At 26.9% G+C, this 27,266-nt stretch overlaps 1 protein-coding gene across 6 annotated transcripts in view; it reads right to left on the bottom strand.

Moving 5' to 3' along the window:
• The window catches only part of LOC112598374 (Down syndrome cell adhesion molecule-like protein Dscam2), a 132,667-nt gene that overhangs the window by 46,927 nt on the left and 58,474 nt on the right, over positions 1-27,266 (bottom strand). For all 6 annotated transcript variants that reach the window (XM_025344824.1, XM_025344836.1, XM_025344815.1 and 3 more), the window contains exons 2-6: positions 23,742-24,086; positions 20,966-21,133; positions 18,975-19,121; positions 18,363-18,480; positions 17,395-17,590 (exon numbers count right to left, since the gene is read on the bottom strand). In XM_025344824.1, the coding sequence (XP_025200609.1) occupies positions 17,395-17,590; positions 18,363-18,480; positions 18,975-19,121; positions 20,966-21,133; positions 23,742-24,086 (974 nt within the window). The remainder of the gene's footprint in view (positions 1-17,394; positions 17,591-18,362; positions 18,481-18,974; positions 19,122-20,965; positions 21,134-23,741; positions 24,087-27,266) is intronic.

The following is a 27,266-nucleotide window of genomic DNA, read 5'->3' as shown; positions in this document are numbered from 1 at the left end:
ATACAAACAAAGGATTCAAGTTTTAAAAAGATAAAATTAACGGATTTTAACATAATAATTAATTTTAAAATTATTTGAAAAAAAAATACTAAGAAACTGCAAACATTGTATTATTTATTATGTATAAATGTATAGTTAATATGGTTCTTTATCATGTAAAATAATTTTTCTACATCATTTCGTAATTATGTAATAACCAATAATGGTATTGATAAACTGCACTGAACTTAAATATCAAGGAATATTTAAGTATACATAGATCACCCTGTTGGAATTGCTGGTGTGGTTCAGTTGCAAGTGTAAATAAGTGAGCAGTGGTGTATTTGGCGAGTACTGATTGCTCAATGTATGTACGTTGTGCATAGGTGTAATATTTGTATTAGGATCAAAGCTTGCATTTGAAAAAAAAATTTTATACGTTATTTGCAATTAAAACGTTATACAAATTTCGAGTTCATCGTTTTTCAGAATTTAAACGTTATTCAACTTTTGCATTTATCTTTATTTAGAATTAAAATGTTTAATTTATTTTATAAATTATAATAAAAATTAAATAATTAGTAATTAATTATTTCGTTTAATGATATACTATAACATATACATAACGTTTTGTGTTATGTTTTGTTTGATGATATATCATATATTTTGTTTTGTGTTCTTTAATTATTTATGTTTATCGTTTTTTCAGTTTTCTATTATAATTACGTTTACAAATTTCAATATTTTTTGTCAAATATAACGTTATTATAACATTTGTAAGCACTGATTAGGATATAACTGACATTTGTTAGTACCTAGTTTACTTGTATTCGTATTATAGTAATACAACTACAGCTTTTAACATAATATAATAAATTGAATCCAACCAAAATAAAATATAAAAGATGACTGAGTATTGATTGTTTTGATTGATTCTTACTAATATTTAAAAATATTAAAAATATATTTAATGCATAATTTTTCTTGTAGACATGTGTAGTTCAAATTTTGATGAAATCATATATATTGTGTATAAAACATAAATATTTTTCTTTCAAAAATTGTAGTTACTCTGTTATATGTAATTTAAAAAGTATTTATAGTGGTGACTTGTAAATTGAAACCGTGTAAAATTATTAATTTAATACTTTCTATATACGGTTACACAGTAAACATTTGAAAATATTAAAACTAATTGTAAAGTACTATTTTCATACTAGAAATCTACTCACATAGTTTTACAGTAAATAGGTATTGACAGCAATTATTGAGTAAAAATATTGTATTACTATAGAAATGATTATTATTGTATTGTTTAAGCAAGCAGTGTATAATATAATTAATAATTAATTTAAATAGTAACTCATTAGTTGATTTAAAATTTAATACATTTAAATTTAAATTAAATCAAGTTATATCAAATTATATTAGTCAAATAGAATAAACTAATAGTAATTTAAATATAATTTAATAAAAAATATAGACTTAGGTATATTAATAATTAATTATGTGTTCTATACATTGATATTAATAAATTATTAGACAATAATAATATGTTTGTACATTGCATGTTAAACTACAATTTTTCATAATTTAATTATTATTTAACTTTTTATTTTTTATTTCTAAACTTTTATTTTATAAGGTTCTGAATGTGGATTTAAGAATGAATTTATAAAAAATGAAGTGAGCTTAGATAAAATTAGGGAGTATAAGCCTCTTTCTTAAACTCCTCAATATTGCACTTATATTTGTAAGTTGACATATTATCACTAATAAATTCGATTTTCGTATGTAATGGTTATTGGCTTATCATAGAATTTACATTTAATAAATACATTTTTGTAACTTACCAATTATGAGGTAGTCTACTTAAGTTATACAATTATATGATTTTGAAATTTTTATTATGGATGAATGAGGGGGTTTAATGGCTAAAACTTCCTAGGTCTTTGTTCCCACTGTTCGTTTGGGTAGATTCTTTTTGTGTTCTTTTGGATTTTTTCTATCTTTAAAGAATTTACTCTAATAGTTTAATTTCACCGTATTTACTAAATAAAAGTGATGGGACTATTTAAAAATAACTTGAAATCAGTATTTAAATACATTAATAATTTAAAATTTAAATTTTATTAAAATTGTCAATAATAAATCCCGTAAGAAAATGGGTGTTTTTTTAATTAAAATATTATCAGTGCCCAGTAATTATTATTACCATCTGGGGTCGTAGACATTTTTATTTAATGTCGGTTGGATGGAAATTGTATTTCTTACGGTTAGGTTCAGACGGAAATCTTGAGAAAACAACAAAAACAAGTGCCGTGTGATTATTGCGAACCGCCGCTGTGTGTGACGTGGCAAATTAATTTCAATAAGTTTTTATCGTATTACCCTCTACGCAGTCAACGTCCCTTCTTTTTAATCCCGAAACGTGTGTACTTTCGAAACACGGTTAATTTTCTGAAAGGTCACCGCTGCTATTCTGAACCGTGGAACCGTGCTTTACCACACCATTCCCCCCCCCCCCCCCCCCAAGATTTCCTTTATCAATATACGTATTCCATCTTTTAGTAATGTGGAATGGCTTATGGATTCGTTTTTTATTTTTTATTAAAACTCATATATATATAAGGGTTTTTCAGGAAAACGGAATAATATGAAATAACTGCCAGAAAAATATTTAAAAAGATATTTAAAAAACATATATTTACTAAGTGTTTTTTTTTATTAAAAACAAAAATTATTCATTGTAATATGCAATTAATAGTCCAAAGGTTAGGTTAACCCTAAAATATAAGAAGCGCAATTGGTATACTGACCTTAAACAAAAATTTTGTTTTAAGCGCAATTGGTCCATGCTCTGTATATTATATAATATAGGTCGATTGTTTCGTATTAAATGCGTGTAGCATGTATCTATGCTGTGTGTGGGTATGTATGTGTATACGACCACGGAGGACAGGATATTAATTGTACACAAAATTGGGAAACTCGGGAGAGTGAGTAAGCGAGCAAGTATACATTATTTATATAGGTACAGACGTATAGCGCAATGTCGTACACGACGTTCGTTTTGTCTATAACATATTATTTTACGCACAAGTGTACGAAGGCATATAGAATGTGTATAATATGTAGCCCAATCCATTTATGTACCGTGTGCGTATAAATAAATTATACACCATAAAATATTTTTTTTTCTGCAATACATAAAAGTAAAGTGCATTAATATTATAATGCATGATACGATGTTTTTGATTAAACGATATAATTATAATAATAATTATAATGTTGGCTAGTAGGTGGGAAAATGAACTTAATTTAATATTGAGTTAAGTCAACTTTTGGTTTAGAAGTTAATGTCAATTAAATATGAATAATATGTAACCCTTTATTTTAAAAATTAATATGAAAATAATATTGATATACTTCGGCTAGTAAGATATCAATTAATCTTTTTTACAACTATCTAAGTCACAACTGAGCAATTTTTTTTTTTTTTTAAATAAACACCTCAAACATATCTTATTATTACACATTAACTGTGAATAAGTTTAGGAAAATCATGTCAACACTGTTAACTAAATCAATAAATCAATAATATTAAATCAAAAAATTAATTAATTTGTTTATTTATACTTAAAATCATTGTACCTTTGTACTCTTAAAGATTGAAATAAAAAAATAATAATTAATTAGCTTTAACTTTAGGTACGGGTATAAATAATAATAAACATGATTTTAACTTATAATATTATTTCTTGAATTAATCGAAAGAATTCAGGTTATTATAATGGATATTTTGATAAGTTAATTTATGAATTAACTTAAAAATTATCTATTTAGCTAAGTTAAAAAGTTGAAAAAAAAAATGAATTATTCACTAGTTAATAACCGCCTTTACAAATAATTCGATGGAAATTTGATTAAACGAAATATTTGGCTGTTAATCTATATACGTAATATCTATAAATATAATGACCTCTTTTTATTATTGATGATCTTTTTTTCGCAAAAACATAATTATAGTTTTAATATTCTCTACAGCGGTCGGTGTTATACTGTAATCGTATTATACATGCGTTCAGTGTATTACAATATGTGCAGGTGCATAATAATATGTTAAGCCTAGTAAGTCTATAGTAATGGTTATTGATTTTCAGATTCGTTACAAACCGTCCATAGGTACCTACATAAACATAATGCTGCAACACATCGCGTATGTTGATATTTATTTTGAAATTACGTGAACACATAATATTATAGGTACCTAATATTATAATATATAATAATTATGATTGACGTCGGTTGTTTGTAAAATTATAATATATGAGCATTATTGACAGTTATATACCTACGTTGAACAAATTTTACGCTTTCGTCCTACAAATTATTATTCGTGTATACGTATATTTATTACCGCGGATATACTTTTCGGTGTGCTGACTTAACGTGCAAATGAAGCATTATGCTACGGTGGCCGTAGCGGAGAAAAAGCAACAGAAGCAGTAATTAATTGGTGAATGTTTCCGAGATGCAGGTTTCCAAGACGACTTTTCTTTCGTGAATTCGCGTCACAGACAAAAATAATTGATCGGTCAAGAGAATATTTTGTGTATTATTCTTCCGCCGTCACCGCAACATATATTATAAACGTAAAAAAAAAATACAATTCAAGTTTTTTCTAAGCACTTTGTGATGGCTTTTAGAAGGGATTCACGTCTACAACACCGGAGGGTGCAGTCTTCGCCAACACCTTATTCCGGTATACGATTCGCCGGTCCGAGTTGATTATTTCTCCGACTACATATTTTTATTTCGGACACGGATCCGCCATTATTATTATTACTATTATGAACGCTATTATTAAGCGCGTGCCGGCGTCGGTGAAAAATGAATTTCGCCGGGGCCGAAGTTTTTCAGAGTTATTTCACAGAAACGGTCCGTACAGTCACTGCAGAAGGACCGACGGCCGGAATGATTGATTTGTCCCGGATGATTGATGTCGTGCGCACAAAAGCGATTCTAGATTTTCGACTGGCCCGGAACGGGTGGCACACACACGACTATGTCCGTGTGCAGCGTAACGAGACGCTAAGATTTTTAAACTCCGAACGGTTATTTTATTACCGACCAAACTGACCTGCGGGGACGTGCGTGCACGATATAATATACCCGATAACATATAATATATACTACCTACATGTAATATGCGAACACGGCCGGAAACTAGCTCGAAAATCGTTCCGGTTTATCATATCCAAAAAGTATTCCGAACTTCATGTACTACACCAACGTTGCGATCCTGCCGAAATAATATATTATACGGCGATTGTGTTTATATATTAAGAACAAATATATACATACATACATACATATAAACTCGTACATGTATTATATATACGTATATAGAAGAGATAAATTATTTTTTTCACAACGATTTGGCTTCGTTTTTTTTTTATCTATATCGCATGAATTATAAATTCATAAACATTTTTTTCCAAACCCTGAACTTTTGAATATTATTTAAAAAAATTGTGAAATTAAAAGTCATTCAAAGATGTAACTCGCTCTTAATTATCATTAACTATTACGCTTCATACTCTATTATTTAATCATGGTATTAACTTTATTAAATACAATTATAAAATTATAATTTTTCTAATGGAAATAAATACATTTTAACCATAGCATAGTGATTGGTTATGTTCATATTCGTGTACAGATATATAATCATATATAATATATTAAATAATGTAATAAATTCTTATTGTAAACTTTTTTTTAGTATTATAATTATAATATATATATTTTTAATGAATTATAAAAATGATGTAATTACGATTACACAACCTTTTTTCAATAACTTAGTATTAACTAATATGATATTATATTGGAGTTTAAAATTTAAACAGTGTAACATTTATCACGATTCACGATTACAATTTTATACATAGGCATATTACGTAAAAATAATTTTTCCTTGATTTAAGCAATTTAAACACAATTTAATAGTATAATATAGAGATTATTAAAATTTGACAACATGTTATCTACAATTAGATGTTATTATTAGGAAACCAACATAATGATCCCAAAACACCATGACGCATTGACGCCATCATTTCATATTTAATTAAACTCGGTGCTTACTATATTGGATATTTACGCAATTATGGTTACAGAGGACGTTAACATATTTGAACACGCCTCAAAGGATTTTAAGCTACAATTACGCTTTAAATAAAAATAAATTCTAATTTGTAATTATGAATTTATTGTGTAATACATTTTGTAATAAACTTAATTAAATAGTATAACACTACAATGTCAATGTACTGATTTTTTTTTTTAATAAAGTACTCTACCAGGTTCAGGTTATACGAAATTTTTAGATATATTATTTAAATCCGGTTGATACTAATCGCTATCTCTTTAAATAGTTAAAATATATTATATGATTAAATATAATGATTAAAATTTACGGTAAATTTTATTGATTTATTGCTTCGTTGAATTTTATAATTTTATAACTTCATAGTAAATATAGGTACATAAAAATTAAAATTATAAATATTTATGATTATTGTTATCAGAAGCATAAATACAAATTTAAATATCAAAAATTAAGACCTTTTAAAAAAATAATAATAGTTATTAAACAAAAATGAAAAAATATTTGATAATGTATTCTGTAAATGTAAAAAATCTAAGTTTTTATACAAAATTATTAATAGAATATAAAACTTCAAATAAAGACGATATTAATTACTTAAGAACAGTTTGATTCATTTTAAAATAAATATTATTTCAAGTATTATAAAACAATGAATAAAAATTAAAGTAACAATAAGAAGTAATATATATTTTCAATTGTATGATAAATATTTTTATTTTCCTTGTTTGGAAACAGAATGCATCAAAAAAGTATGTTTCATTTAAATATTTAAAAACTAAACATTTTTATTAAAATTCCGGTTGATTTTTTTGCAGTGCTCAGACAATATTATATTTTTACGGAATGCAAATATGTTTTTTTTTTGTTAAAAAGTATAAGGTGTAAAGGTTTTTACTAACAAAAAAAAAAAAAATAAAGTTAATCTGTTTTTATACAATTCTTTAAATTGTTATACTGCTGTAAACTATGGAGAATATTCAGATGGAATTTTGGGATCAAGAAAAAGGGGGAAAAATCGTAATATTTTAAGTATTGTTTAAATACGGAACGCCGTTATGAATAAATTTAATTCGTATATTAGGTATATGTCTACAATAAAACAGTTTGTTAGTGTTATAGAGCAAGTTTTCACTCCACGTGTAAAAAACAGTAAACACAATTGGAATGTTTTTTTTTTTTTTTTTAAACAGTAGAAACATTTTAACGTGCATTAGTACGTGTAAATACATAATATGTATGCAGGTGTTTGTCTCAGTCGACCACCCTGAGTCTCAACAAATGCAATCATTATACACTCGATCAAAATTTGTATTTTACACAGTGTCCCGTGGTACAAACCCATTAAAAACTTATGAAAAATGTACGTTTTAAAATTATCGTTTACTTTGGTTTAGAAATAAACAGATTTTAAATTTTTGGTGTATTTTTACTAAAAAAAATTGTTTAGATGAATAAGTATAAATATAGTTTTATAGATAAATTAATTTGATACCTAAGTGTATTGTATAGTATTGTAAATTATACAATTATGTTTATAATAATGAGTACGTATAAACGGTTCATGATATGTAATAAACAACAGAAAATTCAATTGGATTAAAATTATAAATGCTTTGAAAATATACTTATGAACGTTTTATAATCCATCAAAATATTATCCGATATAATGGTTCAAGTAGATTCCGTTCCATTTGGTTCTAAACTCGTTAACAGACTTCTTTTTAAAATTATAAGTAGACATTTTTTCGTTTGGTCAATTGGTCAGTGTGATCCTGTTTCGATTTAATATGCAGTGATAATCTTTCTATAAATTCTTGACAAGTCCAACACAACCAATTTCCGTATAATATATTATACTCGTTTATACACTGATAGTTTTAGGATGCGTATAATATATTATTGTGCTTGAACTGAAGAACAGCGTTGGTCAATTAATTTAATGAACTTTATTCAACGAAAGCGCGGGGAATTGGTTAAGTCACTTTACACTTGTTAGCCTAAGTCCAGTAGATTAAGTCAATATAATTAAAAAGTTCTTTTAATTATTTTATAACTATAGTCTTAAAGGTTCAGTCATTTTAATAAGTAATACAGTCGAAAATATACGAATACATTTTGAGATTAGATATTATTATGAAATTTAATTAAAAGAATATTATGATTAAAAATAAAACTTTATCTGCAAGTCCTGATCTGCGAGCGAATTAGAAAGTTGAGGCGATAAATACGAAAAATAAAATTTTTATCACTTATCGTTCATCGCACCACGATTACTCTGTCCATTAATAATATATTTTTTATAATGTAATTTAAGGTGATTTTTGCTTTTGTTTTCGTGAGATGGTTGTTCTGCTCATTTTATTATTTAATTAATATTACAAAAAATAAAATCAAAAATTTAAATGGACATATTTGTATTGTTGTATAAGACAGTATATTAGTTTAATAAACTCGCATTGGATAATTTACCAAACATAGTCACTCCATTTTTTCTTTGATAATACATTTATTAAAATTTTGATTTTTGGAATTTTTAAGAGTGTTAGATGATACTCTCAAATTTTTGAAATATTTTCACAATTTAGGAGTATTCTGTGATATTACAAGATTCTAATTTTTTATGATAATTCCCCTCTCTAATTTTATCATAAATTATTTAATGGACATTTTTTAAAAATTTTAATTCATCTAATTAAAAATTCGTATGATTAGTTTTTTAGTTTTTACTATAAGGATAATACCGATAATAGTGCATTAAACTAGTTTTACAAAAATATAAAATTGATGTAATATCGGATCTAGAATTTATTAACCTTAGAGTCTATAGGATAGTCTTTAGTAATATAAAAAATCTAAAGAATTTGATAATATTAACTTTTAGAATACTTATAAATAAATTAAGTACTTAAATAATGATAACATAAAACTTATTCCCCAACAAAATATTTTTTTGGAGTACTTTTATCAAATTTTGAACAAATAATTCAAAACGAGTTATAAATGTTTGACATTTTATTGAACGAAATGTAATAGAAAAGTGTTGAGGAAGTCCAGAAAAATGTTTCCTCACTACTATGCTTATTTAAACTATTTAAATACTTAAACTTATTTACTTTGGTAAAGAAGTTATAATAAATTTAAAAAAAATATAATGATGAATATTAAAAATTTATTTTTCTTGAAAAAGTGTTGTTTTGAAACGGATATAGTGATATGCAAGACAAATATTTAAAAAAATATAAATGTTTTCTGAAATAATGGAAATAAAGTGTATCTTACGTTAAATGAATCACCCCATACGTATACGTATATATATTATTATATTATGGTATCAGTGTGTATAGGATTATTGGTATTATAACAGTAAACGGAATTCGGTGCCGGCGCATGTTAGATCGGCAAGTCGAAATTGGAATCGGTTTGGACAAAAATACGTACTTTTGTATATATATATATATAACTCCCAGGATACGCATAATGCGCCGTGAAGTATCCCAAACAGATCGTAAAAAGAGCGCTATTGCAATCGTAAAAAGATACAGTTTTGCGGTCCGGTGAGCCGTATATTTGACCGGAGTATACGAGGTATGTACATTCTCGTTTATATATAACATTGTTTATATATATACTATTGGGTATTTTATATGGGCAGGCGTATCGCTTCACGCGTTTAGGTATATAACTACCTATATATAAATGTGCGAACAGACGTACTTCAGTACTATATGTGGTGATGGTTGTGTATGTATGGTATATATATATGTGTGTGTATTATTGTAGTAGTATAATAGTTGTGGTGGTATTATATTAGTTGTAGTTGTGGTAGTGGTAGTATTGGTAAATAGTACTATAGTATTAGTTGTGTTTTGGTGACTCGATATAGGAACTTAAATTAAACTTCAAGGTATCCCCTTTTTTTACCCTTTTACGTAATTGGTTTTTTTTTATCGCCATTTCTGGGATGGCTATTAAAAAGTCGCTATAATTTTTTTATTCATTGAAATATGTTTGTGTGCGCTCTTTTCAAATTGTTTTTTTTTTTTATCGTTTTCGACTATAAACTAGAATAAATCGATAGAGATATATACATTTTCTTACACTTTTGTTTGTCGTATCATGCTAAAAGACAAAAACTATAGGATAATCTAAGAAAATATAGATTAATTAAGTTTTTACATAACATAATAATATACTCTTTAAAGAAATACTAGAAAGTTTTCAACTCTTATAATATTTATTGTGGTCAGAAGTAGATAAAATAATAGGTAGTTAGTATTTTTACAGATTCTTTGGGGTAGAGGGGATTTTTGAACATATTAAAATAGTTAATAAAACTTGTACTAAGGTATTTATAAGTTTTTATCGAACACTATAATTATGTGTCTCTTAGGAAAAAAATTATTCAATAGCTGATTTGCTACACAATTAACATTTAAAATTGAACTTTCGAGAACGGAATGAAAGATAAAGTACATTTTAGTAGAAAGTAGTAGTGATACAGCATAAATCTTAACTACAGCTAAGTATATAGTTTAGGGTATAGTGTGTTTCTATCCATTATTATGTAAACTACAAGAGCCTTAGTGCCAAGTTGGAACAGCGGGGAGGCATAAGAATATCCGATTTAATGTATTAGTATACAATACATACGTAACAATAAAAAAGCCACTGCAGAGGATGAAATTTTTGATTCGCATAATATTGAAATAAACATTAAAAGAATGATAAATAGGTACAACTATAGTATCGCTGCATTCGGTATATTTTGAAACGCAAGTGATTATGTGAATAGACGAGTTAATTTCCAAATCAACTTAATGGTGTATAATATAACGCATATAAAAAGATGTGTATAGTACATGAATTTTAGTCGATTGTGTAAAATTTGTGATTTTCAAAACGTTGTATTAAACTAATTAAACTTTTCCTGGTTCGGAACAATATTTTAACTACTTTTTTAATACACTATTAAATATAAATTTTTTGTTTAAGTTTGATTTAATATGAAACATATTGTAATTTTAACGATCATATTAATATTTTGAGTTAAGTTGGTATAATTGATTTTCATTAAGTTGCTAAGATGATCATCTGCTAATCGATATTTAAAGTTATTTATTTTAATGATATTTTTCAAAGAAGCAGCTTCATATGCATATATTGAACCAATCATTGTCTATAGTAAGTTTTGTAGCTTGATTTTCAATTTGGGATTTTTACTTGAACAAATATATTTAATTCAGAATCGTTCGCACAGTAAAGTGTTCAGAACTTGGTTTAATTTCTCTTTTAAAATCAAGTTTATGTGAAACTTATTGAATTTTCATCTGTGAGATAGCCTTATTAAAGTTGAAAACGATTTTGGCTTCATTGCTTCGTTCACAAGACGTAAAGAAAAACAATTGTTCAATATTAGCACCGTGTCTCGATTTTTTTGAAATTAGTAAACTTAACTTCATACTTAGATTTAGGTTTTTCTATAAAATTAATGAACTGACTAATGTATCTATCACCATTAAAAACAGTTTAAAGTTAAGAAAGTGTAAAGTTCATTTTCAACATCTTTACAAAGAAGATTGATTTTTCTTGAAAAACTTTTGATTTCTCACTGTATATTTCAAATAAATTTTCTTCTAAAATGTAGTTTGAAATTCAAATAATTTATACGTTTAAATGTTATATCTGTTAAAAACGCGATAGAACCTATTTGTTTTTTTTCCTCAATAAATCTATAAATCTATAGTACTTTGATCTAAGAAATTTTTATTTATAATTACTCATATCACTAACCTTGAAAAAACATGCACTGGAACGGAAAATATACAGAATTTTTTAATTATTTTGTTATAAAAATGTAAAAACCATATTATATAATTACGTTACTATTTGGTTTTATAGGACATTGTCTGCTAAGTGGTGAACACTGGTGAACTATAGTGTTAGTACAGCTGAACTATAATACGTTTTGTACAACAGCGGCGTTTGCTACGTGCAATTTTCTCAGAATTTGAAAACAAAAATTCGATGAATACCAATTGTCTGTTACCACCGCGCCTTTTATACATCACGGTAATTTTCTTGCGATAATCGTAAAATAGCATACGCTCACTATTATAAATACCGTGAACGCGTGTAAATACACGTAATTGACTGCAAAGGGTAAGTACTAAGTATACATTGTACTATGCGGCTCGTCCATACGTTGTAGTCACTGTATAACAAAAAAATTTGATGTGCATATAAATTTACATGCAAGTTAGGTTATGTACTTTACTCAGCCTAAAATCACGTGAGCACGAACATATTTTTTGGGTGCTATTGGGATGAAAATCCAAAAGTATCAAACTTATTGACGTTTATACAGAGTGATGATTTTTGTTTCGTGAATCGAGTAATACGCCCTGCGGTTGATTATTAAATAGGTTTGAGATTTTTTTGAAAAAATAACAAATTTTAATTTTAGTACGGTAATTGTTATCAAACAAAAATAGAAAAATGTGAAATAATAATATATTTATATGTCATGTTATTAAACGTATGAAAATTCTTTATATTTTCCGAAATCGTTGCCGGTTGGCACACATCGTAAAATTTGTAGAGTTTGGAGCGTATTGCACAGAGTATATATTATATACTGACGAGCAGAGGACGTTTAATGTATTCGGACCGAATCGGAATTATTATTGCGTCCCCGTGGATTATACGCGGCCACAATTGCCGCTGTAGACGAGAGCACATGCAATAATTTTCATAAGAACAAAAGCGTTTCCATGACGATCGGATGTGAAGGCGGCGGCAGATGACTGTTACGATGACTGCGGCGACAGCTTTAATAATAATAATAATAGTAGTAGTTGTAGTAGTAATAGTAGTAATAATAATGTATTGTGACGAGAGAGGCTACGACGCCGAATTTGAACTTCATTAACATCAGATGTCGGTTTAACACGTTTTCCTGGGACCGGAAGTTAAATGACCGCGTAAAAGTGTGGTAGAGGGGGGATTGAAGTCGTCGCTGTCGGGAACTGTTTATTTTCTCCATCCTTCCCACCTCCAATACACTTAAAAGCTGCGACCCTTTATCCCTCTACTGTACCAGAGAAACTATATAATATATAAAACACTGAACTAAAATGGACTTTATGTCTTTATACATACTACTACGACAACTACTACTTCCGGTCCGACAAATTTTGCAGATGAGAGGGTTAGTTTTACAGTAATTTGCTAGCTATATACAATAACAATTAACGCACTGGCGCGCCATCAACCTCCTCTGTAGGTCGTCGTTTTAAACGACCCGTTTAAACAACTTCGGTCACAGCCGCTTCACGTAGGCGACACCGCGCCGTATCATTTTCGTTTAGTTATTGTACCGATAATTGTTTTTAACGATTTTCGACCCAGAGACACTCCGACCTTATAAAACATATATTATATTATGATTATCAAATTCCGCGAGTGTTAAGTTAAAGATAGGTACCTACTTACTTCTATTATTGCGCGAGTATGTTTTTGTTGTGATTTAAATCGAGGTTTATATTTGTATTTATTTTGTTTTTACAAGACTTGGAAGTTGGAAGTATTGGAATTTTGTTAAACGGTTACAGTAGGTTACAGTATAAAACCACTAATTTTGATCTCAGATTAATTTGTGGATAATAATTATTTTTAATTTGGTCATATTTTTAGAGGTAAGATGAACATTTTGTACATTTTTACCAATTGTTCTCCAACAATTTTTTTGTATTTATCATAAATACCTCTCAATACCATTATTATTATGACATATATAAGTTGTACACATGGAAGCAAATAATTATATATTTATATATTCGAATATTTAGACACAATTGATATAGAAAGTTATACATTATACATTTATACAACGTTACTAATATGAGTCGTCGCTCCGCGATAGAATAATATTCAATTGCTCAATGGTTTATTTTTATACCAAAATACAATATAATATATTATATGTGAAATATTGATACTTAATTAAAAAGTAATATCATAATATGTTAGTCATAAATAACTAGTTTAGGGAATTTTATTATTTTTTTTATAAGGTATTTCTATAAAATATACTACCTAATAGCCGAATTGAATAATTATATAAATGTGAAGTGTCAGACTTTAAAAAAAAAAGAAATCATATGGGAAACGATTAAAAAATCTGTACATCCCTTTGTAATTACGCCTCTATCAGAAAGAGATAATTGCGTTGTTTAGTTTTTCAAACGAACGTGTAGTAGTCAATATTTTGCTCGGTGGGCGTAACTCATACGCCACGTAAATAATCGTTAAAAAAAATAAATTTTGATAAAACACATAATATGGTTGAATGTTTACTATTTATCTCACCGACTTCTTGTTTAAACTATTCACAACGTGTTTACATTTAATACTATAATAAGAGTGTCTACAAAAAAATCTTCACCTAAAAAATCGTAACGATTCGTGAGCTTACGTACAGACGAACAAAAATCGAATATAATCAATTTCCTGGTTTATACGCTTATTAATTTATTATAGTGATAATTATCTAATTTAATCATATATTGTTTATTATTATCTATAATTGTATAATATTTGTGTTGGCCAGGAGCGTTGTATAAAATAAAAAAAAGAAAGTGTTTTAAATATTACGTTATTTTGTTAACGCATTAACATTTTCTCACAAAATTAAAAAATATTTTATTTAAATTTATATAAAAAGAGTTTTAACATAAATCCAAATAATATCATAAATTAAAAACGAAGCAGAAAAAGTTAGATTACAAAATGTTATTACTTATACTGAAATTATTAAGCCGGTGTGCTTGAAAATCGTTTAAAAACCCATTCTTCTTTCTGTCTCTTACAGGAGGCTTGTCGCGTTTCCTCAAATTTAATTTAAAATCATCTTTACAATTCATTTTCATTACTTATTTGTTATTAAAAAATGAACTTCAAAGTTTTATTTTCTAATATAACACGTTTAATAGTATTTTTTTTTTAAATATATTCTCAACTTTTTTTTTAATTACACATATTTGAGGTGATGACGCTGATTTAAATACTGTATATAAGTATAGATTAATGTAAGTAAATATAAAGTCAAAAATTTTAAAATTTTAATGTTAATAAATAATAAAATATTTGATCAATGTCGAATCACCAACCAAATAAATATTCTGAAATAAAGAGTCAATTGTCTGTATTGTTTAATATTTCAAACTTGGAATAAAATAGTATTTGAATAAAATGTTCATTATTTTAAAAGTATTGATTTCATAATAAATACAATTTTTCAGAGTTCATAATTTGTATACTTAGCATTACCTATTAATATTTCAATAGTCAAAACTAATTATTCGTGAAAGATATTGAAGACATTTTTTTCATGAAAATATATTTCTGAATACTATGTTATATATATCATGTATATTATGTATCATTAAGGGTATTAAAATCTAAATAAAATTTTTTTATTAAATTAAAAAAATACTTTTACAAAGAATTATCAACAGAATTAATTTTTGTAGGGTTATATATATATATAAATGATGGTTTGCGTATTAGTGATATTGACTAATTATATTTGTATCATCGTCACTTCACTCAGTTATAGTTGGCTTTAACCTTTTTGCATTTCCAATAGATTAAATTATTTAAAAAAAATGGTATTCCTACTAGAAACTTCTATTTTTCAGTCCATATACAATGATAAACGATTTATCATTGATATCTACGTTACTATATAAATATTAATGTTTTATTATAATGTCGGTTTAGTAGGTTCAACTATGAAATTCGGTATTTATTTAATAATTAAAACACTAAGTTAAATATAATATTAATTTTGAAAGTCGATTTGTCTATTCTATTGTTATTGGGTACCTACCCAGTTAATGTTCATACGTTAATCATAGGTCAGTTGTATTTTAAAGAAAAATAAACAATTCGGTCATTTGGTCCTATTATAATAATTATTTAGATTACTTTAAATGATATGATTATGCTTAAAATTAATAATAAAGATTTAGTATTTAGTAAATTATATACTATGGTGGTAAAAATGTTATATAGCCGCACAGATTTTGACTGCCAAGAGTTGGTTCTATTGAATTAAACACGTCATCGCGAGATTATGTTCATTTGCCTATACGGTGGATCATCCTATTATTATTTTCGATGGCGCCATCGAAAATAATAATAGTTAACAACTATACAATAATTATTAGCTAGTTAATATTGCTACAAAATACAATAATCGCTTGGTTTACAATCCATTACGTCATGTTTATGACAGTATACGAGAGTTACATCCAGTGATTAGGGTCGCGGTACATAAATCGTACCCACAGTTTTATACGTATCATTATGTCGAGAGATCGACGTAATACTACATAATAGTATATGATTTTACAAAACAATTGTTTAACATCACAAACAAAAGTTTATTGACAGTAATTCAACAAATATTATTCTACACGAATAAACGCGCTTTCGTCCTCATAAATGGACATTTAATACTATTTCAGCGTGACAAACGAGATTATTAAATTTGCTATAAAGAATATTATTATTTATGAAACATGTACAAAGTATTGTATTGACAAAAATGGTATTTTTTTTAGTTTCACCCAAATAATATGCTCATGGCGAATAATAATAAATTAGTCTTGCTGCAATCGAGAATTGCCATACTCGATTCCTCTATTAATAAATAGATATTGAACTGCATTCGTTTTTTTTTTTTATTTAAGAAATAATTACAAATTACAATCTATACAAGTTTAAGTACAATAAGTAATTTTGGCAAAGAAGAATTAACATTAGTAAAATAAAAGAAGAGTAAGCACTTAGTAGTTCCAATTGATAGATCAATTAGACGAGACTATAGAATAAGACCCTAGGTTAATACATTTTTGGTCATTTATTTAGGTTTTTGGGGATGGTGCAAGAGAAAAAAAGTTTAATTAGTGGGTTTTGGAGGTTTTGAATTGTTTATTTAAGTGAGAGGCAATGACTTTGTTAACTCATTTAGTGTATGAAATTTGAACATTTTTTAATAATGTGAATATAATGCTTTGTTATATTTTATAAGACGGAGACAAATGTACTAAAACGCCCGAAATATCCAACGATCAATTCAAATTTTAAAGGTTGTGCTGAATCTCATATATTTCAATTCTATATGTTCAGTATATGATTTATACATTAAGATTACACATTTAAAGATGTCTTACTTGTACTTGAAGTGGTATGACTACGTCTAGTCTTGTATCTGCGCTGGTCTGGCCGGCATCATTGTTGGCCGAACATCTATAAGTGCCTGCGTCTTCCGGCCTTATCGCTTCTATGGAAAGTACCTGACCAAGAACTCTAGTTCCCGAACCTGTTTCCAATAGCGTTGGTTCGTTCTCATCCAATACGTGGTACCACCTAACGAAAAAAAAGGTATTTAAGTTAGTATAGATAGTATATTAGGTATAATATAAAAATATTTAGATTACGTGTTTACAGTGAAAATAAGTTTCATTCATAGATATTAGTTTAATAATGACTTTGGTTTTTTTTCATTGAATGAAAACGACAGACTACAGCTTATCCCAGTTAAAGAAAAAAAGTAGTTGATATCTCTAAAGTTGATTTATTATCAACTATCAATCATAGTCCATAGACACAAGTATTCAGAAAGTAATATTCACAAGTGAATGATAAATAAATTTATAAATTTTATTAAATTATATTTTATAAGTTTTATTAATTAAATATACTTACGTAATAAAATACTGTTTAGAAGTGATTGACTTAAAATACTATTTCAAAATAGAATTCATTTACAAAAATATATGTAGATTTTATTATTAAATAATTAATTTATAACTTTTGGTTTTAAAGGTATTTTTGATTCATGTCTGTTATATCATGAATTTTCAGTAAATTTTAAGATAAGGTAAACTATTTCGGCACGAATTAAAATAAAAAAGTATTATCAAATTATGAATCATACAATAATAAATATAATTAATATAGGTTTGGGTTTAATAGTTGTTACTTATTTTATGATATTGAGGTAAGTTGAAGTTTGTCTTTCTCTTACGACGTTCATATCGTCGACGCTTTCATATTTTTATATGTCTTTGGTTGGCAATTTTTGATTATATCATTAATACGGATACATAATTAGGCGTCTATGTTTTTTTTTTTTTACCTGAAATGAGGATGCGGACATCCGGTTGTGATGCACGTAAGAACGGCGCCTTCATCTTGGGCAACGCGGACTGAACTCTTATGAGCAACGATTTCGACCATCTCATTTCCTGCGGCCTCTAGAACTCATACAAATATTTATTTTTAATTAGAGTATGAATCGGGTGAGACACTTGTGGACACGGGAAGGGCCGGTTAAGTAAATGGTCTTTAAAGCATGAAACGCTAGGACAAGTAACATCTTTCTCATTATCTACATCTACATCAAAACGACAGCGATGGTGGCGGCGGCGGTTAGTGTCGGGACGTTCGGTGCTTTAGTACGTCCATCCATCCGTGAAATCTCGGGTACTGCCAGCAATCGGTCGCTATGGTTACACCTACTGGGCTCGTAGATTTTCCAGAAAAGGGTTACAATGTTATTATTTTGGTTTTCGGGTCACGTGCTAATAATAATTACTGTAAACAGGGTTTATATGTCTCGCCGGCGGGCATATTTCCCATCAAATATAATTTTTTGTACACCTATATCGTTGTGCGCAATGAGACTTGTTCGCACAACCGTGAAGACACTTGATTTAATCCGTTGTCGTTTATGTCATAGTAATCTTACCGTGAACGGCTATGTTGGCCGGCGTACTGGTCGTCAATTTTCTGGTAAGGGTGTGCATCATTTGGCACGTATATGACGAGAACTGATCGCTCGATTCGAGATTATGAACCAACAGTTCACCAGTATGCATTGCGTGATATTTTCCATCTGAAATTAAAGATAAATTAATACATAAACAAATATTGTGTCTCTTAAGAAAATAACCTAAAAAAAAGGTAAAATGTTAAAATTGAAATTTGTGGCTAAATTATATATTGCATTGAGGTATTAAGAGCAGATACTATAAATCGATCGGGCCGTTTTGGATTTATGTTTTATAGCAATAAACAGAACTTCGATTTCTAAAAAATTAATGTTAAATTTATTTTACTTATAAAGATTAATTTAAATTTAAAAAATGGAATGATGACCATTGAACTTTTATTTGACGACCTACTATAATTTAATAAATATTTACACATTATCAGTGTTATAATAGTTTATTGTTAAGTATATAAACTGTTCATACCAATTAGTTACTTATTAATTAAAAAGTTTTAATTTCGAGATAATGTAAATATCATATTTATTTAGAATTATAAAAAGATTTTAAATTTTAAATTAGTTTATCATTAAATTATAAAATAATAAATTAAATATTATGCCTTGTCTTATAAATTATTTATTGTAATACTTATACAATTCAATAAAATATTAATGTAGTCTAAAACATATAACTGCAGATATCTATCATTTTTATAAATTTAAGAGTTGGTAAAATCGATAGGTATATGTATAATATTATTAGCAGTGGTCATGGAGTCAGTATGTACCTTTTTTCAAAATAGGATGTTTTGACAAAATCGATAATTACCAAAATAGCATAAGAAGTAATAAACACACAAAAAAAAAAAATTAAAATAAAATATTAAGTGTAGAACTATTATAATTATTTAAACAGTTTATGTTATTGGATTTTAATTTTTTAGAGGCAAACTATTGTGTCATGTTTGAGCACAAAATTCATCGAATTGTAAGTTATTTTTGTTTAAACACATTTTATATAATTATTTAAATAGATTTGAATATAGCTGAACGAATCACGCTGTCATGGAATATTTGGATACAATATATTATATAAACACACGCATATCACTTAATCATAGGATAATCGTATATATTTGCGAAATCATATATTATAATACACTGTATATATTGTATCATCTAATAAATACCCAGTTAATGTGGTTAAGCAACATAATTTACATTGACAAATGATGTAAAATTATATTGCATATCAACTGTCCATTATCCAGATAGATTATTATCCGAATTATTGATTGTGACAGTATTGTATGTGTTTATATAGGTAACTGCATTTACTTAAATGCTGTTTATTAAAACTAATTTACAATAAAATAACTATATTTATTAAAAAATAACAATTTCCTAATTATCATAGTGATGTATAAAAATAACTACATAATATTATAGATACGGAGTTTGTTAGTATCTACAGATATACAGACTATATAATAATATAAATTTCATCAAAATCAATCATTCGTTAATATTCAGAAATAAAATAAATGCTTAAACTTTATATTTTCTTAATACTATTTTAGAATATATTCAAAGAAAAAAAGCTATTTTTTTTACGAACAAATATATATATATTATACTGAGAGATATTGTTCGGCTAATTTACAAGTTCGTCTAATAATAATGAAAAGGTTAAATTAATGACTGTCTAACGTTTTGATTACATTTTAATAAAATATGTTGAGAGTAAGAAGCAAAAATAATTAATACCACAATATACATATACAATAACAGTATTTATAAACTAATAATAGTGACATTTATACAAAGCTCATATCACGATATGTTGATGAATTAACCAAATAATAATATATAGTATAATGTAATTTGGGTATCATCGAAAAAAAATACGATTATTTCGAATTAAAAAAAATTCTACTTTTTATGAATATTTCACGTTAAATACCAACCTCCTTGTAATGATGGATAAATATAGAATCCAGGTTCTTGAAGCCACGATACGACCTTGACTAAATCTTTCATAAACATTGGTGCTACGCATTCTAATACCGCTGTACATCCTTTGGCAGATCCTCCGTTTACAACGCGAACCTCGAGGCTGTAATCTTGAGCCACAACTAAAACCACAATAAATTTGTTAATATTATATTATCAAAATAATTATTTCATTATAATTTTTAATTTAACAAATATTAATTTATAACAACTAACTATATAAATGACACATTATAAGATAAATATAATTCAAATTAATCGAACACCATAATTCACAAACCTATTGATATATATTTATATCGTTCTATTTAATGTTATTGAGTATAGTATATTTAGTATAATATTATATTTAGAAGAACATTAATCGGAATGGCTGTTGGATGTTGCATAAAAATCGGAATTAATGTTTGTAGGTTTTAGGTTAAGAAATTATAGTGAAGAGAACTCGTTAAATGTGTAGGGTGGTAGGGTAGTTTGGAACGTCAACAGGATGTAAAAACAAAATTAGTTTTATAATTATCTTACACTATACTGAATAGTGATTAAGGTGTACGGTTTAAATCTATGTATAATAAGTATTCGTTGAACAAGTTATAAAAAACACATCTTTCACGTTTTCACAGAAGATTTTAGCACTTATATTTTTAAAGACAGTTATTTATTATTTTAATTTTGTGATTTTGTAATTATTTATACAACGATTAATAACTTTCTTAAAAATGTATTACGGAACAGTAATTTTGTAATATTTGACAAGCAGAATACAGGTACTTTAAATTTGATTTTATGCTGTTAAAACTATTAAAAATTATTATTTTATTGAAAAAAAAATACCTATTGATGTTTTCCAAGTGCTAATATTTTCCATATCAAATGTTAATATAGAAATAAGCATGTACATATAAAGTAATTTGTTTTGTATATGTTTTTTCAAATAGCTAATACTTAAGAATGGAGTTTGACGGTGCCCATGCTGTGTATTATGAGAAAATAAACAAATATAGTTTAAGAAAATTAAAAAAATATATTTAATATTTATATTATAATTTTTATGAATAAGCAAATATCATGCAGTACAATATAAGTATGAGCCAAATGCAATTAAAAATTCTTAAATTTTAAATTATATCGTGCTACTGATTTAGACAAAAATACTTTGTTAATTTTTATTTTATTTTGCTCTTTAAATTACATTTATTGTGGTAAATTGAACTTACTGCCTGTTATAACCTAACGTTGTATACTTATAAAAATGTATTTGATCACAATATTTCATAAATTTAAATTTATTGAGGTTTACTTTTTAAATTTTATTTTAATTATGTTACATAAATCATAATACGTAGAAAATCGTCGATTCACCTAAAATTTATATTGTGCTTTTAAAATACCAGTGAAAAAATTAATTTCGTGTTCAATAATTTGGTTTATAAACACAGCTTCTATCAAACTACTCCTTATTAAAACTATGTCAGTATATCACAGCATTAGATATTAACAATGCAGATACAACGCTAACGTTTATAATATTAAATTAACTACCTAACTATTTTACTTAAACATATATTATTGAATAATAGTATGATGACGTGTCGGTTGTTAAATATTAAATTTTACTTATCATATAGCATTAATATTCACATTGATAATTTGTGAATTGTATGCGTTTGAATAAATTTGCATGTATGGCAAACGTTTAGTATAGGTAATCTAAAGTATAAACTTTGGAGACAGATATGCTACAGTTAATGTATTATTTTGCATATTAGTTATTCTCTTGTACAATTATATTGAAAATATGATTGCACATACTAAAGAAATTGTAATAGTTTATTGATTTCATACTCGCTAATTATGTTCAATATATCTACATATTATAAGATAAACGTACAGATGATAATTAGTGATATAACAACGGTGTTCAGTTGCATATACAAGAAAATGACGAAGACGGTTACACGAGTTTAATAAAATCCTTAACATTTTTTTTTCTGTATAATCCACTATAACAGAATAATAGTATTTGAAATTTCAATAATGTTTTATGGAATTGGATAAAATGATCACTTGTAGCGAAAATTTAAAATCATTCAAAGGACATTATATACTTTTATTTGAATTGCGATCATCGCAAATTCATATTCAGTACAGTAATTACTTAATGTGATTGATATGTGTATCTTTGTTTTAATATTTTTACAATAGACAAAGAACGTTGTTTGATTCAAAGTTCTCAATTTATAAAGTAAATGCATGCGGTCGTGAACACTACATAAAAAAATCTTTAAAACCTATATTTGGAAGGGTAACACAATAAAAGGTTTTCAACTTAATTTTTTTGTTATTTAATTTACTTTTCATTCGTAATATGCAAATGTGACAGATGAAATCAATAAATCTATAAAATAAAAACGACTTGAAAGTTAGCTGGTATCCACCGTTTGATTATTTAATTACGCTATCATGATTATATACATATTATAATATTTTCCATTGAGTTTTAATATTATTAAACGTTTTTAGATCAGGTTTTCTCGATTAAATTTAATTGTATAAAAAAATAAATATTTTTGGCAGACTTTCCAGACAACTTAAGGTACCTAGGTATAATAAGCTATAAGTATAATATAGCCTCTAGGGTATCAACTTTTCTATAATACTAAATATTATATCGAAAAATAATTTTAAAATATGTACTAATAATTTACTAAACTCGGTATCATAACTTACCGGCTCTGACATGCACATCACGACTGACGATGGTTCCAACATCGTTGGTAGCCAGGCATCGGTATACGGAGCTGTGTACGTCCTGTCGGTACATTGCTGGCGAGAATGGCAACAGTGCAAGTGTGCCATTTGACATGTCTTGTCGGAGTGACGGTATGTCTTGCACGGGCGTCCCATCGGCCGTCAGCCACCGAATATGTGGCGCCGGATGTCCAGCCGCAGTACAGTCGATCCACGCTCCAGTTGTATTAGAGAATTCGAACTTCCCGGGAGGCTCCAATAAAAAAGACGGGCCCGTGAAATCCGACGATGATGACATAGACGTTGGCATGAAAGTCGGCAATACTGAGAACACAGACAATGACGATTCATGTTAATTATAAATTATCTATGTACCAAAGTTGTATAAAAATTCAAAAATGTATCTAAATATTAATATGAATAAGCAATAATATTATTTGAATCATTTTCAAGCACAATTAGCCAAATAATATTCTATTTAAATAATTAAATTAAAATTTATTTGAATAGTCTTCAAACAGGCCTATTTGAGTATTAAATTATTTGAAATACATTTAAACACAATATTGTTTTTTTTTTATTTGATCAATTGTACTTCAAAATTATATTTTTAAATTGTTTGAATAATTCAATTATATTTTTATACAAATAATGAAATTATAAAAATAAAGATTCGAATAATTCCTTACTTTGTTGTATACATTTACTGTAATAATTAAACAATATAGCATAAACGCGATAATTATTATAAATATTATCTTATGAACACATAACTTTCAAAAATCATTTAGCATATTTTTTATAGAAATTGTTACCATACAGCAATGCTATAATTAGACAAATATTATTTATTGTAGTAAGATGACACGTTACGCAACGGCAGTCAGTATTAAATGCAGGCACCGCAGTGACTGGTTTCAAACTTAACCAACCACCACCATGAGTAACGATGATACAATACCTTCGACTCCCTCTCCACGCCGCAAAGGCACATGGTGGAACGGGAAGATATATCTTACCAGACGAGTATCGATCGCCGCCGATCTCGCTCTTTCTCGTGAAAACTGTCACCCTAACAATAAGTCGTCGGAACATATATTTTTTTTGTCTTTTTAATGTCAAAATATCTTTTCTTTTATATATTTTTTTTTGTTTTGTCACTTTCCGTGTTTATTTTATTACTACCAAAAAGTGACCATCATACGACGTAATTCATGCCAAACTCTATAAAGCGTGATAGGGTCTTTTGTTTTTTTTCCTCGCCACACGTTGTAACCGGCGCATCGCGGACCTTCAATGCTACACGCACGCTGTGATCGTGTCAAAGAGATGTTCTATAGTAAATTTAATCGTTTTATGTTTATTTGTTATACGATTAACTTTTTAAGGATCATTTTTAAATTTACATTAGTGTAATCATAAGCATATGAATAATTTTAAATACGATTGTATATTAAAACATTAAGGATTTCAAGTTGAATTGATATTTGAATTTATTTACGAACTGATTAGCCTATAATGGATAGAAAACTATATTAATCAGTTATAGTTACGATATAATATTAAAAATATATTTTTGAAGAGAGTATAATAAGGCAGTAAAAATAATATATTTCTGTTACTATATCATGGTAGATATTATAGAGATACGTGTGTATATATATATAATTATTTTATAAGGTCAATATAAATATGATTAAAAGTCTTTCATACACTGCCGCACTTCGGGCTTAGGATAATACGTTTTCAATAGGTATCCAAATCATTTAAACTAGTAGAAAATTGTACTGAAAAAGATATCAAATAAAAAAGGCGGGACACAGTTTATAGTTGATGATATTTCCTTCTGTGGTTTTTCAAGTCCTTCACGCATGAAAAGTCAATATTTGTTTTCAGAAAGTTAGTTTTTTTCATGGGCCAAAATAAAAATAAAATAACTTGTATAAAATAGAACTTAAACGTGACGTATCCATTTAATACCTAATTACTTACGGTATTACTTTGTCGTTGAATATAAGTAAAAAATTATAAGTTGAACTAAATTTGCTTCAGACGATAGATATAGCCAATGTCGATTATTATAACCTCAGAGTATTTTCAATTTTAAAATTCTAATTAAATATATTACCTATCTTTAATAGGCATATAAACATATCAAACTGATAACATTTTTAATTATGTATTCAAAAATAATACATATATTATAATTTATAAGCATGTTGTATAAATTAAATTAAAAGTGCTGGGTTTTCATAAAATGTTTAATTAAAGGTATGTAGATATAAGGGGAATAATATATTATATAATGGTTATTTTGGATATATAAATATTTTTTTTTTAATTACATACTTTTATCATAATTAAAATGTAGAACTAAAAACTTCGTAATAAAATGTATAATGGGGGGAAAGCCAAATATGATATGGCAGAGACTATGGTCAATTTTGTCGAAAGTTAATATTAAACTTGTAATAAATTCAAAAGCAATCATAAAAATATAATCATATTAAAAAGACAGCTTTGAGAGGTGCTGGATTTACTTTACTATAACATGGCATTATCAAATTGATTGGGTTCGTTATATATTTGGAATTTTATCGTTATTATAATAAGTAAGAATAATGAAAGTAATTATTTACTCGTACTTTAGACAATTTAATCTTCATATTTAACCAACAACTAAATATTTATTTTAGGTCCATACATTTTAATTATTTTATCACTACCTATTTTTTCTAATACAAGTTTAGAATAGAATGTTTAGATATGGTTAAAAAAATATATTTATAGGTAATTTATATGTTTAGTAAAGTTATTAATTTACATTCACTGTGGATTCATTTTGACTTCATATAATATGGTGAATCATTATTTTGTTGAATAATCATATTAAAATGTAAAAAAAAAGTTTCACGCAAAAAGTACACTTAAAAGAACAATTCAGATATATACTTAAAAGTATAAAGTATATTGATTTACACTTAACACGTTGAATGATTAAAATTTAAAACTTCTAGGTTCTTTAAAACCTTAGGGGTTAAAAGTGATGAAAATGCATATTTTTATCATGCTAATATATATTTGTAGTGTACAAACCATGGTCGCTAGCGTATAATAAGTATACATTATAATTTATGGTTTGGAAACTACTAATGAAGCAATAAAAAATTTCCACCGACTTACTTAATAGTATTCTGTTGTAGTAATCGTGAACATTAACAACATCATAGGCGCAAATGTTTGATACTTAATTGTGGTGGCGGGGTGGAGAAGGGGTAAATTTTGGGTCTATAATAAACTCTTATTAGGTTTTTTGTGTATTACAGACCCTTGATGGTGTAAATACGTAAAATCTTCAGTTCTTCTAAAAACCGATTAACTCTCCTCCCCTACACAGTACTTTACTATTTGCGCCTAAGATAAACACAACAAGAAATGGCTTCGATCTTTTGGAGTTGACCAAAAAAAATAAGTATTATTATTTGTTTATAGCCATAAACAGTA

Source organism: Melanaphis sacchari, unplaced genomic scaffold (genome assembly GCF_002803265.2).
Source record: "Melanaphis sacchari strain LSU unplaced genomic scaffold, SCAv2.0 Contig0_pilon_pilon, whole genome shotgun sequence".
In the NCBI taxonomy this organism is placed as follows: Eukaryota; Metazoa; Arthropoda; class Insecta; order Hemiptera; family Aphididae; genus Melanaphis; species Melanaphis sacchari.
Note: the sequence above shows the minus strand (reverse complement) of the source record. Positions and strands in the feature narration are given on the sequence as shown.